Source organism: Kogia breviceps, chromosome 8 (assembly GCF_026419965.1).
Source record: "Kogia breviceps isolate mKogBre1 chromosome 8, mKogBre1 haplotype 1, whole genome shotgun sequence".
In the NCBI taxonomy this organism is placed as follows: Eukaryota; Metazoa; Chordata; class Mammalia; order Artiodactyla; family Physeteridae; genus Kogia; species Kogia breviceps.
Window position 1 is genome coordinate 1,993,617 of NC_081317.1, and position 14,895 is coordinate 2,008,511.

A 14,895-nucleotide genomic window follows, 5' to 3' on the forward strand; every position below is an offset into this window, starting at 1 on the left:
CATCTCAGAGTGCCCAAGGCCTGGGGTGCCCCATCCTAACAGCGGGAATGAGACACCAGAAGTTCCGGGACAAAGGGGCGGGCACCGTGCGGGCCGGAACTGGAGCCTGGATACCCCCTCCCACGCTTCGCTCTCCTCTGGCAGCGAGGCCGGCTCCCCCAGACTTTCATCTGTGGGGTGGGGACCAGGTGGCAGTGCCACCTCCCGGGGTCATGGGCAGGCAGTGGGGGCGGCAGGCCCTGGCCCAGGGGCAGCTCTGGGCGGATGTCGGTTCTTGCTGTTTCTTTGGGACACAGAGGGAATCGGGAGCCCCGGCTGTGCTTGGATGCGTCCTGCACGCTGTAACCTCGTCTGCAAGTGGCGCCACGTGTGCTTTGCTGAGGACGGTGCTGGGGGGTGGACAGGAAGTAGTGGACGTTGAAATAGCCCTTGACAACCTTTGTGGGGGAGTCCAAGTCTCGAGGGCCCCTCACTTGGGTCTAGCAGCCCCACCCTTTGCTCCCACGGCTGGGGAGGCAGCAGGGGCTCCCCCAGAAGTCCGGGCCAGGCCAGAGCGAGCCCGCCGGTGAACAATTAACCCCTTCCCCACCTCCCCGCGTGGCCCACTTCACCCACCTCCCCGCCCCCGGGAACGTTGTTCCAAGGGCTGGCTGTCAAGCAGCTCTGTTGTCATCCTTCGTGGTGAGGATAAAAAATACAGATTCCAGAGACCCTCTCAGAGACACTCAACCAGGACCTGCTGGGTGTGTGTGTGTGTGTGCTAAGCACCTGCATTTTAGCAGAGGTCTGTGACGGGTGGCCAGATGAGGTGTCGTGGGAGTAGGTGCTGGAACCTTGGGGGTGTTCTCCTGGCCTCTGCCCGCCAGACTGGCCCCTCTCAGGACCCAGTGACCCTCCTGAAGTACGGACAGAACCAGGCTCCCTGCTGGACACTCTTCCTTAACTCTCTGTGTCCTCAGGCTCGAGCCCAAGCCGCCAGACAGCTACAGGGCCCCTCATCCAGCCCCTTCCTGCCCACCCCTGGGCCTCATCTCCTGCTGCAGAAGCCCGAGCTGTGCTGGTCTCACCCCAGGCCGGGGCAGGGCTCCCCCTCTGCTGGAACACCCCTTCACCCGCCTCCACGCCGCCCCCCACGTGCCCACCCTGGTCAACCTCGGCGCCTTCTCCGTGCTCCCATAATCCCCTGTGCGAACCTCTATGCCCGCACCTCCCACCAGCCCAGCCTCCCCCACCCCACTGTGAGCCTGGGCCCGCGTCCCGGTCACCGGGCCGTCCTCGGAGCTTGGCGTGGGGTCAGCGTCGGCGACGGCTTGCTGAGGGAAAGGGTATAGGGACGGAGGAATGAAAAATGGAAGGCTTCCCGGAGGAGGTGGCCGCGGCAGTGGCCTTCAGACAGCCCGCCGGACAGGCCCCGGCTCTCCGTGTGTCTCGTGCAGGTTTACAGGCGCTACGGCGAGGAGTACGGCAGCCTCGCCCGCCCAGACATCACCTTCACCTACTTCCAGCCCGAGCGTCGGCCGGCCTGGGCGTGGGCTCCCGTGCGGGGGACCTGCTCGGCGAGCTGTGGGGCAGGTGAGGCCCGGGGCAGGGCTCGCCTGAAAGCCTGGTTTGCTCCCCGCACGGAGGTGGTCTAGCCCCCCTCGCCCCCCGCAGGGCTGCGCTGGGTGACCCACAGCTGTCGGGACCAGGCGGCGAACGAGTGGGCGGAGGCTGCCCGGTGCGCGGGGAGCCGGCAGCCGGCGGCGTGGTCCGAGTCGTGTGCCCCCAGGCCCTGTCCCCCGTCGTGAGTGTGCCCGGGAGGCTCAGGGAGGGGGGCCCACCCCCTGGCAGGAGCACAGGGTCAGGGACAGGGCCGTCCCTGTTGGGGGCAGGGCTGGGGCAGCCGCCCACCGGCACTTTTAGACGGTGGTCCCGGGCTCAGGTGCAGCGTGGGGACACCCAGAGAGCTGGAGGGCTGGGCTGGCTGTACCTGCGTGGTGTCTGGGTACGTGAAGGGACACTGGGCCCAGGCCGGGCCCGGGAAGTGACTCGCCTAGACAGACCTGCCGGCCTCCCGCCCCCACCCCTGAGCCAGCCTGGGGACCCGGCCAGGGGCCCGATGCTCTGTTCCTGTCCTCAGCTGGGCAGCCGGAGACTTCGGCCCGTGCAGTGCCTCCTGCGGAGGGGGCCTGCAGGAGCGGGTGGTGCGCTGCGTGGAGGCCCAGGGCGGCCTCCTGAGGACGGTGCCCCACTCCCGGTGCAGAGCGCTGGCCCAGCAGCCAGCGGCTGTGGAGAGCTGCAATTCCCAGCCCTGCCCCCGGAGGTGAGCACGGGGGGGGGGGGCGGGGGGGCGGTGTAGGTGGCAGGGCCCTCCCCCCCCAACCAAGGCCAGATCCAGGCAGAGTCTCCCGGGCAGGGCTTATCCCTGTGCTGAGCCCTGCACCTTGTGAGTGTCCCCTTTGCCTGAGGCCTCCGGCCAGGTCCCACCTCCCTGGGTGAGTGCCGACCTTGGAATTACCTCCTGTCCCGGAGGCCCTGGACTGGCCATTTCCGCCTCTGAACTTCCAAGTCTCTGCTCAGGGAGGGCTGCGAGGACCAGGCAAACCCACAGACGTAAAGCAGTAAATGTCACTTTGTCACTGCTCTTGTCATTTCCACAGTGTCCCAGCTGATAGAGGCTTATCATTCCGATTTGCCACGAACTGCCTGGGTGACCTGGGCACGTCCCCTCCCTCTCTGGGCCCCAGTTTTGTCCGGTGGGGAGGGAGGTGGCCTAGGTCACTGGTGGTCCACACGTGGCGCTGAGCGTCTTCCCCCACACGCCCCGCATCCATGGCAGACGTAGCAGTCACCACCCTTTCTTCCTGGGGGCCGATCGTGCCTCAGAATCCTTCTCAACACAGCGCTCCAGGCGGCCGCCACCTCTCAGGGCTGCCACAGGAGATGCATTTGCTGTCCCTGAACTGGCGATCGACTGCATCTGGCACCTGTTTCCCAGCACCTGCTAGGTTGTCCGGCTGGAGGCCCACCTTTGCCTCTGGAAGGCGGGAGGATCAGGGCCGGTGTCATTGCACCCTGGGTGCCGAGTGGAGGGCCAGCAGCCGTTCATCCAGGCTTCCGGGAAAGGCCCCTGGCCTCTGCCTTTCGGCGGGGACCCCCCTTTGCGCTCTGGGATGTGGGGGAGCAGGTTCACTGCCTCTCTGCCCCAGGAGCCGAGGTGGGGCCTCATGGCTGTCTCGTGCCGTCCTCAGGGAGATGCCAGATGCGTGCTCGTCGGCCTGCGGAACAGATCCGGCCGTGCAGAACACGACGTGTGCGCAGGGGGCCGATGGCATGGGGGCGCCGGCGACTGCCGGGCCCTGCTCCGCAGACGAGAAGCCGCCTGCCCTTGAGCCCGCTGTCGAGGTGACACGTCCTCCGGGCTGGGGCCGTGAGAGAACCCTGGACCCTGGAGAGTGGGGGGCGCTGGTTACCACTGGCCTCCTGCCAGAGCCGGGAGACTGCCCTGGGCAGGGCTGCTGTCCTCGGGAGGCCCTGGGCAGAACACAGCCCTAGAGACAGGTCTCGGAGCTGCTGGGGAGCCCCCTTGCCGCTGGCAAGCAGGCTGAGGAACCCAGACCCTGATGGAGCGCTGTCAGTTGTCTGCTGCGTGGAGAGACGCTGCCACGCTCCTGCCTGCGTCCACGGGCTCGGGCTGGGTGGTGTTGCTTTCAGACAAGGGTGCTGGCCAGTCCTGTCCCCATGCCCCGCCCCCGGCTGGCGGGGGCTGCAGGGCCCAGCGCGCCTGCAAATCTGGCTCCAGGGCCCCCGCGCGGTTGTGCCCCACGCTGACTGCTGATGCTGACGCAGAGGCCAAGGTGGGGCGTGTGGTGAGGGCATCCCCTGGAGGCCGGGAAGCACGCTTCCCCGGAAAGGAGCAGCGGGGAGGGGAGGCCTTTGGGGTGCTGGTAACCACTTCTGTTCTCTCCGGAAGAGACTGGGCCAGGTGGGAGTGGAGGGCCGGGTGCCCAGAGGCGTGGAGATGGGAAGCCCAGACCCTCCAGCTTGCTGCTTGCCCTCTGCAGCCAGATGCCCAGTCTCCAGGGGAGAAGGCTGCAGCCCCAGCGGGCAGTGCCAGGCCGGAGGCTCGTGCAGCACACGTGTGGGCTCCCTCAGCGGGGCCGTGCTCCGTCTCCTGTGGTCAAGGTGAGGACCGCAACGGCCCCTGAGGGTCAGCTAGTTGTAAACAAAGCATTTGAGGCGGCTTACAAAAACCCCAGCTACGCAAGAACATGACATTGTAAGCAAGGAGACCGGGGCCAAGCACGCACAGCCGCATGAATGTACCCGCTGACTGGCTGCGAGGTAGGAGATGATGTCAAACCTGGCCGTGTTGGCACCCAAGAGCGCATTCTTAAGGTCTAAGATGGGCCCCAAACTTAGCTCTGAGCTTCCTGGGGGCCAACCCAGAGAAACAAAATTAATTTTACGACACACAGTGTTTTAAACTAAAACCCTGCGAATTCCCTGGCGGTCCAGGGGTTAGGACTCAGCGCTTTCACTGCCATGGCCCGGATTCAATCCCTGGTCAGGGAACTAAACTCCTACAAGCTGTGCGGCATAAATAAATAATGAATAAATAAGCAAACCAAAACCCTAATCACGTGCTCAGGTAAACTCCAGCATGTTTAGAACAGAGGCCAGAGATTTCTTTTTACAGATACTTTTGCAGAGAGATGCAAGGACACGGTCCCAATAACATCTTGGTGATAAACACAGTAGGAGATTTTCATGTAGCAAATGTTATAACGCCCCTCAATTTATAAGAGCAGTTACCACTTCTGAGCACCTACTATGCACCAGGCACTGTATAGCTCCCCTTGAAAAATCTTTATAAATAGCCCTCCAAGTCAGGCACCGTTAGATGAAAAACCTGAGGCTCAGAGAGGTTAAGTCACTTGTCCAAGGTCACACAGCTGCTAAGTGGCAGAGCCGAGACTCAGATCCACGTGGGCCTCGTCTGCTAGAGCTCTTCAGAGAGTGGGGCACCCCAAGGTCCTTGCTGAGCCCCCCTCTTGGGGCGCGGGGTCCCTCCTTCCTCCCAGCAGGCCTGATGGAGCTGCGTTTCGTGTGCGTGGACTCTGCCCTCAGGTCAGCCGTCCGGGAAGAGCTGTGTGACCTGGCAAAGAAGCCTGGGAGCCGGCGGGAGGTCTGCCAGGCTGCCCCTTGCCCGGCCTGGTGAGTCCAGGGGAGGGATACTATGCAGGGGGGCAGCAGTCTGGGTCCCCCAGGGAGGAAGGAGGCTTACCCTGGCTGTGGCTTCCTACAGAGCACTGGCCTTTCCTTCCTGCAGGTGGGAGACCCGAGCCTTGGCACCGTGCCCCGTGACCTGTGGAGGGGGGCAGCTGCCGCTGGCTGTTCGCTGTGTGAGGATGGACCAAGGCCGCTTTGTCTCCCTGCCTCATTCCGAGTGCTGGCCGATGCCCCGGCCCAGGCCCCTCAAGGACTGCAGCCCGGAGCCCTGCCCTGCCAGGTGGGCCCCTTCCCAAGGAGACAGGGGGTCCTAGGCAGGCATTCCTGGAGGTGGCAGCATCACCTCCCGTTCAGCTCGTGACCCTGGCGTCCTCACCTGCAGGAGTGGATCGTATGGGTGCCCGGAAGACTGTGGAGCTTTTAAAGTGTATGACACGCACCACACAGGGTCTGGGACGCTGAGGGCGCGTGTGGTTGATGGGTCATTTTTTCATCACTTGCTCTTTACTGAGCACCTACTAAGTACGTCCAGGTGCTGTTCTGGCACAAGGGGACACGACAGTGAACAAGACAGACAGGCATCCCTGCCCTCCTGGAGTAGACGCTGGGGGCAAGGGAGAGACAGATGATAACTAAGATTGATGGCGGAGACCTATAGTTCACGCTGGATGGTGTTGGTGCGGCGTGGCAAACAGGGTGGGAAGGAAGGTTGGGGGTGCCGGCAGGGGCGGGGTCCGGGTGATGGTGGGGCTAGGACTCCCACTGGAGACAGACACCTCGGCAGGGCCCCTTGGGTGCCCTGCCCCTCCCCCCACTGCTCTTTGGACACGTCCACCCTCAGCTTCCCTTTCTTTTTTTTTTTTAAAAAAATACATTTATTTACTTATTTACTTTTGGCTGCGTTGGGTCTCGGTGGCTGCGCGCGGGCTTCCTCTAGATGCGACGTCAGCTCCCCCTTCTGTAAAATGGGGTCTTCTGAACATTCTCTGTCCACTGTGCTGAGCCCCTCAGTGGAGACGTAAAAGTGACCCCCGGAGAGAGAACCTTTCCAGGCCCTTTCCAGCCTGGGGAAGTGAGGGGAAGCCCCCCCACTCCTCGGGGTCCCCCCTGACTCCGCTCTGCCCCAGGTGGCGGTACCAGCTGGCGGCCTGCAGCGTGACCTGTGGGGGAGGAGTCGCGCAGAGGATTCCGTACTGCGCCCGGGCCCACGGAGAGGACGGGGACGAGGAGATCCTGCCGGATACCCAGTGCCAGGGGCTGCCTCGCCCAGAGCGGCAGGAGGCCTGCAGCCCGGAGCCCTGCCCGCCCAGGTCAGCAGCCCCAGGATGTGCAGTGGGCAGCCTGAACTCCTGGCCTGTGCCGACGCCGGGCCAGGCCCGTGGGGGTTAAAGGGCAGCTCGGTGGCACAGGAAACAGGACCACCCGGCAGGCTGCACTGGGTGTCAGCGGAGACACTAGCAAACTCAGGCAGTGCTGTTGGTTCTAACGCGGGTGACGGGGTGGGGAGGGCAGGGGCGCTTCCCAGTGGAGGAGGCAGCATCTGAGTGGAGCCTGAGGGTGGTCTAGCTGGGGCACAGCACCGCCCAAGCCGCGGGGACAGACGGCTCACACCAGTAGGGTCCAGAGACAGGCTGGAGCCTGAGAGGGAGGGGCACCCGCCTTGTTCACAGTAGTCCCGTGGTTTCTTCTTTGTAATTTTGCATTTTAAATAATGCCGTGCTCTTCTGTATCATACAGAAGCATCCAGAGAGGAGTGTAACAGTCACCCCTGTCCCACCACCAGATTTAACAGATGCTAGCATATCTCCATGTTTCCTTCATATGTCTCCTTGGTTTTTTTTTTTGTTTTTTTTTTTCTTCTGTATGCGGGCCTCTCACTGCTGTGGCCTCTCCCGCTGCGGAGCACAGGCTCCGGATGCGCAGGCCCAGCGGCCATGGCCCACGGGCCCAGCCGCTCCGCGGCATGTGGGATCCTCCCGGATCAGGGCACGAACCCGCGACCCCTGCACCGGCAGGCGGACTCCCAACCACTGCGCCACCAGGGAAGCCCTCTCCTTGGTTTTAAAGAAACACACCAGGGCTTCCCTGGTGGCGCAGTGGTTGGGAGTCCGCCTGCCGATGCGGGGGACGCGGGTTCGCGCCCCGGTCCGGGAAGATCCCACGTGCCGCGGAGCGGCTGGGCCCGTGGGCCGTGGCCGCTGGGCCTGCGCGTCCGGAGCCTGTGCTCCGCAGCGGGAGAGGCCACAGCAGTGAGAGGCCCGCGTACCACCAAAAAAAAAAAAAAAAAAAAGAAAAAAAAAGAAACACAGCGCTACAGATAAGACTTTATTTACATTAAAACCTTTAACTCACCTGTGATTTATCTGGGGTCAGTCACAAAGTAGGGGAGCAAACTCTCTTTTTCCGAATCACTGACTAGCAACAGCATTTGCTGCATCCCCCCAGGCGCCCCCTTTATCACATCTTAAATTCTCGTGTGGGTTGGATCTGTGTCGAGGCTTCTCCCAGGCTCTGTTGTTTTATTTCCCCACCCCCAAGCCAAACTGTTTTCATCGCTGTAGCTTTATGATCCATTTACCATCCATACCCGTGTCGCTTGATTTTCTTGGCTATGCTTAAATGTGTACCCCGTTTATTTTCCCACACCATATTTGAGATGGTCTGGGATTTTTTTTTTTTTTTTTTTTTTTTTTTTTTTTTCGGTACGCGGGCCTCTCACTGTCGTGGCCTCTCCTGTTGCGGAGCACAGGCTCCAGACGCGCAGGCTCAGCGGCCGTGGCTCACGGGCCCAGCCGCTCCGCGGCACGTGGGATCTTCCCGGACCGGGGCACAAACCCGTATCCCCTGCATCGGCAGGTGGACTCTCAACCACTGCGCCACCGGGGGAGCCCTGGGATTTTTTTAAATGGGAATTTCACATGCACAGGAGCTCTGGTTACCCCTGGAATGTCACTGTGGCCACCCTGGCCTCCTTGAGGTTCTGGAACATTCCAGGAGTGCTTCTGATTCAGGACGTTTGCACCTCCTTTCCCCTCCTTTCCTGAATGTGTCTGCTCTGGAAATCCCTTCCCAGACTCTGCTCACAGAGCCATAACAGAGAGGTGGGGAGTCCTTCCTGTGACGTGGGTTTTTTCGGGTTTTGTTTTGGCTGCGCCTCACGGCATGTGAGATCTTAGTTCCCCAACCAGGGCTCGAACCTGCATCTCCTGCATTGGAAATGTGCGGTCTTAACCATTGGACCACCGGGGAAGTCCCCCCTGTGACATTCTAATTGTCACAACCGGGGGTGGCAGGGGTGGGGAGCGCTGCCACTGGCATCTAGTGGGTGGAGGCCAGGGGTACTGCTAAACGTCCTACACTGTGCAGATGGCCCCCACGGGAAAGACCCATATGGCCCCAAATGTCACGAGGCAGAGAAGCATATATGCTCCAAGGTGGGCGGGGGGGGGGGCGGGGACACTTGGTCTGGTTCACGGCCATATCCCGGCATCTAGAACAGCGCCAAGCCCACAGAGGCATGTTTTCGAGAGGGGGCATCACGGGGCCTGGAGGGCAGCATAGCGCGGGGACTAGGACTCCAGGCTCCAGTGCGGCCTGCCTGGCTTCTGTCCCGGCTCTGAAGACTGTCGGTCATTATGATTTGTTGAAACATGGTAAGTTAACATGGGCCGGACTGACTGATGTGGAGATCGGTTCTCCTTCATCCTGGACCACTGCTCGCCCGTCCCTGCCACTCGGACTAGCGAGCAGCTGGGTGTCCACGGGTGTCCTGTGATAGAGGGGAAGAAAGGGGGGCACCTTGTTAAGGGAAAAGAGCTCTCTTTCCCGCAGAGCCTTTCCCTTGCCACTCAGCCCTGTGACGAGCCAGGAGGGGGTCAGGGGCTGTACTGCTGGATCCCAGTGGCCTTGGAACCTGTCCTGGCTGGCCGTGCATGGAGCCCACCGGCGCAGTGCCATCTTCAGGGAAGCCCAGCCTCTCTGTGGGGTCTTCTCTTCCTGCAGGTGGAAGGTCATGTCCCTTGGCCCATGTTCAGCCAGCTGTGGTCTCGGGACCGCCATGCGCGTGGTGGCCTGTGTGCAGCTGGACCAAGGCCAGGACACAGAGGTGGACGGGGCGGCCTGTGTGGGTCTGGTGCGGCCGCAGGCCAGCATCCCCTGCGCCATCGCCGACTGCACCTACCGGTGGCACGTCAGCGCCTGGATGCAGGTAAGTGCCGCAGCTGGGGCTGGCGCGTGCACGGGCCGAGGGTCCTCACGCGTGGGGACCTTTGGGGGCTTTGATTCATGTGATCCCCTGAAAGCAGGGGGAGAGCTGGGTCTCTTGGGGAGAGGGCAGCCGGGGCCCCTAGGGATGGAAGACATAGCAAGGCCTAGAGACATGGGGGACAGGTAAGCCCTAAGAGGCCCTGAGGTCTGGAGACTCCAGAAGAGGAAGGGCTGATAGCTCCCCACACATGAGCAAATGCCACCCCGTGCCCAGCACCTCGCAAGGCGCTGGAGAGACAAAGGCCAACAGGGCCAGGTCCCCCGCAGAGGGGCTCACTCACGGTGCGGAGGGAGAAGCGGCGAAGCAGACAGCCACCGCTGCCGGAGTCAGGAGGGCCCTGGGCATGTGGGTCGGGGGAGTTGATCACTTGGATGGGGCAGCGCGGGGTGGGAGGGGAGGGTGGACCCCGGGCTGCGATGAGTGACGGAGGCCAGAACAACGAAGCCGCGCTGCCTGCTCCCCGCTCTAGGGGCTGCAGGGCAGAGAGGCCTCGAGGGCGACAGTGAGAGGCCTGGGCTTGAAGCCCTGCCCCTCCTCCCTATGTGGTCCTTGCAAGGTGACTTCTCTGCGCCTCAGTCTCCTCCTCTGGAGCGTGGACACCCATGCCCGCCTCCCGTGTTGTGCAAAGATCATATCAGATCCTGCCCGGCCTGTGGTCACCGCTGTCCTTGTCACCCTCCAGCAGGGTCAGCCCCAACTCCTTCCCCTCTCTCCTGGCAGTGTTCCGCCTCGTGTGGGGATGGCATCCAGCGCCGGCACGACGCCTGCCTTGGACCCCAGGCCCGGCTGCCCGTGCCAGCCGACTTCTGCCAGCATTTGCCCAAGCCAGTGACGGTGCGGGGCTGCTGGGCCGGGCCCTGTGCGGGGCAGGGGACACCCAGCCCGGTGCCCCACGAGGAACCCACCGCTCCTGGCCAGACCACAGCTGCCACCGCTTCCCCGGAGTGGCCCCAGCCCCAGGCCCACCTCCTCTCCTCAGCTCCCCGGCCGCAAGGACTCCTGCCCGGGCCCCAGGAAAGCCCAGCAGAGTCCAGTTATGTTCCTTCCTCCTCTCTGTCTGCGCGGCTGACTGGCTGCAAGAGGGGTGGGCAAAGGCATGTTCACCTGGGAGAGCCAGGCCGTGCTCCCTGTGGGGACCTCCTGGGGGGGGTCCTGTGGCTGCGGCGCCCGGGGCGCCGGGATGAGTGTGAGGTCAGGCTGAAGGGCTGGGCTTGGAGGCCGGGTTCAGGGGGGCCCCCTTCCTGCCTGGTAAAGTGCGAGCTCACTTTTATTATCATCAAGGGGAAGTAACCTGAAGGTTTCACAGAGTCAGAATCCCCGCCGGTGTGACCCACTGTACACACTGCCTCCCTCGTGCTGGCACGTCAGTGGTGGCTGTCTGCCTTGGGTGGCGACGCTCTGGCCCACGCAGCCCCCTCCTTGCCCGAGAAGGCTTCCGGCGGGGCCTAGGAGGACAGCAGCCGCCCCAGCTCCCAGTCTCCTTCCCCGGCACAGAAAGCCCCCGGCCCTGCCCTGCTGGGGATACCCCACCTGGAAGCTCCCGCCTCCTTTCCAGGTGCCTGTGGCCAGCAGCACCTTGAGCCAACAGGAACCATTGACATGCGAGGCCCAGCGCGGGCGGACTGTGCAGTGGCCATCGGGCGGCCCCTGGGTGAGGTGGTGACCCTCCGAGTCCTCGACAGTTCCCTCAACTGCAGTGCTGGTATGTCTAGGGCCACGTGAACAGCTGTTGCCAGTGACAGGATCCGCTAGGTGCCAGTGGGTGTGACTCCAGGGTGCCCCATTCCTGGGGGGATTCCCCAGGTGCATCCCACGCGTAACCATCGCAGCCAGCTCGTAACCGGGGTGTGGTTGCCCCCATTTCACAGATGAGGAAACTGAGGCTAGGAAGGATGGTCACACACCCAGCCCCTTAGAGTCGCATAGCCAGTAAGTGGGAGAGTCAGGACCTGAACTCGGCTCAGTGTGCCCCAGGCCCCTGGGCTGCCAACCTGGACTCGGGGCGCTGGGTCCTCACCTCACTGCCACTTCCCAGGGGAGATGCTGCTGCTTTGGGGCAGGCTCACGTGGAGGAAGATGTGCAGGAAGCTGCCCGGCATGACTTTCAGCTCCAAAGCCAACACGCTGGTGGTGAGGCAGCGTCTCGTGCAGCTGCGAGGCGGAGTGCTGCTTCGGTATTCGAGCCGGCCTGCCCCGGGAGCCTTCCACCGAGGTACGGCGAGGACACGGAGCCTCCCCGCCTCCCCGGAGGCTGGCTGGCTGGGTGCTGCTGCCAACGGGGCCGGGCCCGACGGGCCAGCGGGCAAGGCAGACAGGGAGCTGAGCTGACTGAGAATGAAGAGCAGCGCCTTCCCGGACACCCCCCTACACCCCCATCCCTGTATGTGCGCTCAGGACGAGGTCCGGGGAGGTGCGCGGTGTTCCTTCCTCTCGGGGGCCCTGCGGCGAGATGACCGGACATCCCCCCTCCCTCCCTCAGGCCGTCGCGGGCCCCACACCCTGGCCCCGGCACTGGGGTCCTTGAGGATCCTTTAAGGTCCTTCTGCGAGCCTCTTTCCCCAGTCCTGCTGGGTGCACTGTCCTCCTGGCTCGTCCTCCGCTCAGCAGGCCGTGGGTGCACGTGCACACCTCGTGCGGCGGATGGCGTCCCCGGGAGCCCTGCTAGCCCGTGGCCCCATCCGTATCCACGGAGAGCCCTCTAGGTTGCTTCGGGGGGCTTGCCCTCTTCCACAGCCCAAGCTTGCTGAAGGTGGCTTCCCCAGGGGTACCCCCAGGCCGCTTCCTCCTCTGCCCCTCAGCGTGCAGCGCACAGGCACCAGCTCCTACCTGCTCATGACTCCTCACCGCACGCAGGCACTTGCTTTTTTTTTTTTTTTAACATCTTTATTGGAGTATAATTGCTTTACAATGGTGTGTTAGTTTCTGCGTTACAACAAAGTGAATCAGTTATACATATACATACGTTCCCATATCTCTTCCCTCTTGCGTTTCCCGCCCATCCTCCCTATCCCACCCCGCTAGGTGGTCACAAAGCACCGAGCTGATCTCCCTGTGCTATGCGGCTGCTTCCCACTAGCTATCCACCCTACGTTTGGTAGTGTATATATGTCCATGCCACCCTCTCACTTCGTCCCAGCTTACCCTTCCCCCTCCCCATATCGTCAAGGCCATGCTCTAGTAGGTCTGTGTCTTTATTCCTGTCCTACCCCTAGGCTCTTCATGACCATTTTTTCCCTTAGATTCCATATATACGTGTGAGCATACGGTATTTGTCTTTCTCCTTCTGACTTACTTCACTATGTATGACAGACTCCAGGTCCAGCCACCTCACTACAGATAACTCAGTTTCGTTTCTTTTTATGGCTGAGTACTATTCCATTGTATGTATGCGCCACAGGCACCTGCTTTGCGGGAGGTCCAGGGGGCGCGGGCAGGAGGGGCTGCCCCGGCTGGGGCGGGTGCGGCGTGCAGCACTTCTGCACTTGTGACTCTGCCGATTCCTCTTAAAGACTGCCCTGCCCAGTGTGTCCTGTTGTTCCCTTCGCTTTACAGAAGCAGGGACTGAAGCGCGGAGCGTTTAAAGCCTTCGCCTAGGGTCCCACAACCGGGAAGTGGTAGAGGTGGCGTTCAGTGGAGACGTCTGCCTGGGAGCCCCGATTTTGACCGCAGTGCCACACTGATCCCCCACTGCTCCCTGGCTGCCCTGGCCTCTGGCAAGGGTGGTCACTCCGGGGGTCTCCTATGTTCCGGAGGTGGTCTACACCCAGTCTGTACGCCTGCTCTCCCCCTGCAGGATGTGACATGCAGCTCTTTGGACCCCGGGGTGAAATCGTGAGTCCATCATTGAGTCCGGATGGGAGGAACGCGGGGGGCTGCCGAATCTTCATCGATGTGGCTCCAGGGGCCCGGATCGCCATCCACGCCCTGGCCATGGACAAGGGCACCAGGACCGAGGGAACTGATTCCAGCTACATCTTGGTGAGGCTACCAGGATGGGAACAGGAATGGGCTGACTTCTGCTCTAATTCTGGACATCCATCTCTGGGGACAGGGACTGGGGGATGCTGGGCTATAGGACCCACTGAGTTTACTTCCGATCAAAACCTTCAAAATCATTAGTGGGAGAATGGGAGAAAAGTTTCCTCCACTTATTCACCAACAAAGGCTTATTGAGTTCCTTACAGGAATGAAATAGAAGAGACCTTTTCTGATGTAGACTGCCAGTTCACCCGGCACCGAAGCATGATTTTAGACCCTGATATAATTTTATCAGAAGAGTGGGCCGAGCCCTCCCCGATGAGGTTTTCATGTGTTCTGGGAGAACATCTGTAATGTATCAGCTCCCTGGAGGAGGCAGCCTGGCCTCTGTAATCAAACTAATCTGGGCTCAAATCCCAGCTCTGGCATCCTGGCTGTGTGTCCCTGAGGAAGGAGCACAACTTCTCTGAGCCTCAGTTTCCTAGGTAGAATAATGGTGTCTTCCTGATAGGGCTGTTGTGTGAGGATTAAATGTGACCCCGGGTGTATGATACCTTGTACATTAAGGGCTCGTGAATGCTAGCTAATTATCATTTGTGGTCGGTCCCTTGGGGCTGCCCCTTTCCTCCCAGATCCGGGATATCCACAGCCTGAGGACAACGACATTTCGTGGGCAACAGACGCTCTACTGGGAGTCAGAGGGCAGCCAGGCAGAGATGGAGTTTAGCCAGGGCTTCCTGGAGGCGCACACCAGCCTTCGGGGCCAGTACTGGACCCTCCGGGCTAGAGCTCGTTAGCCTGACGATGCCCCGCATTTCCAAGCACATCCCTCAGTTGACCAGCCGGCACAGTGGGATGCCTCCTCCCAGTCCGGGAAGGGAAAGGAAGGAACCTGACATTTATGAGCACCCGTTAGGTGCCTCGCTTTCCAATTCGAATTCCCTCCAACCTTAAGTCGCTCCTTTAGGGCTTCCTCCAACGTGCAAAACGTTAGAGCTTGGGAGGGGAGGCTCTCCGGAAAAGCAGCTCCCAGCCCCTCGGGTACCAATAAACGGATCGTGAGCTCTGAGTGGCGTTTTCTTTACGTAACCTGTCCAAATATGGCTTGAAAACCCACCTCTCCACACGGCAGGGATTCCCTGGCCGCGGTCGGGCTCCAGATCAGATCCACACCAGATCTGAGCAAGCCCCTGGCCACCCCTAGCGGTCGTCTTCCTAGCCAGTGAGGAGAGGCGAGGGAGTTTGGAGTCCCGATGGGGCCCTGAGGCTGGCGCACCTGATAATTCTCATCGAAGCCCCGCCCTACTAGTCTGGGTGGGAATGTTTGACCGCATGGGAGTCCTGCGGCGCCAGCACCTGCCCCCTATGCTAATATTCGCGAGCCCTTAGGGCCCTCCTGGTGCAGGTCCGTGCGGGGCCCGCCCCCTATGCTAATGACA

The 14,895-nt window shown here is 61.8% G+C and overlaps 1 protein-coding gene across 1 annotated transcript in view; it reads left to right on the plus strand.

Moving 5' to 3' along the window:
- Window positions 1-14,524, plus strand: part of ADAMTS13 (ADAM metallopeptidase with thrombospondin type 1 motif 13) — a 32,691-nt gene extending 18,167 nt beyond the window's left edge. The window contains 14 exon segments of the mRNA XM_067040346.1: window positions 1,437-1,572; window positions 1,654-1,783; window positions 2,120-2,302; window positions 3,231-3,384; window positions 4,044-4,164; window positions 5,067-5,196; window positions 5,312-5,491; window positions 6,339-6,521; window positions 9,214-9,418; window positions 10,199-10,511; window positions 11,034-11,180; window positions 11,514-11,690; window positions 13,272-13,456; window positions 14,089-14,524. Of these exon segments, the coding sequence (XP_066896447.1) occupies window positions 1,437-1,572; window positions 1,654-1,783; window positions 2,120-2,302; window positions 3,231-3,384; window positions 4,044-4,164; window positions 5,067-5,196; window positions 5,312-5,491; window positions 6,339-6,521; window positions 9,214-9,418; window positions 10,199-10,511; window positions 11,034-11,180; window positions 11,514-11,690; window positions 13,272-13,456; window positions 14,089-14,253 (2,409 nt within the window). The 3' untranslated portion in view covers window positions 14,254-14,524.
- The last annotated feature ends 371 nt before the right edge of the window (window positions 14,525-14,895 follow it).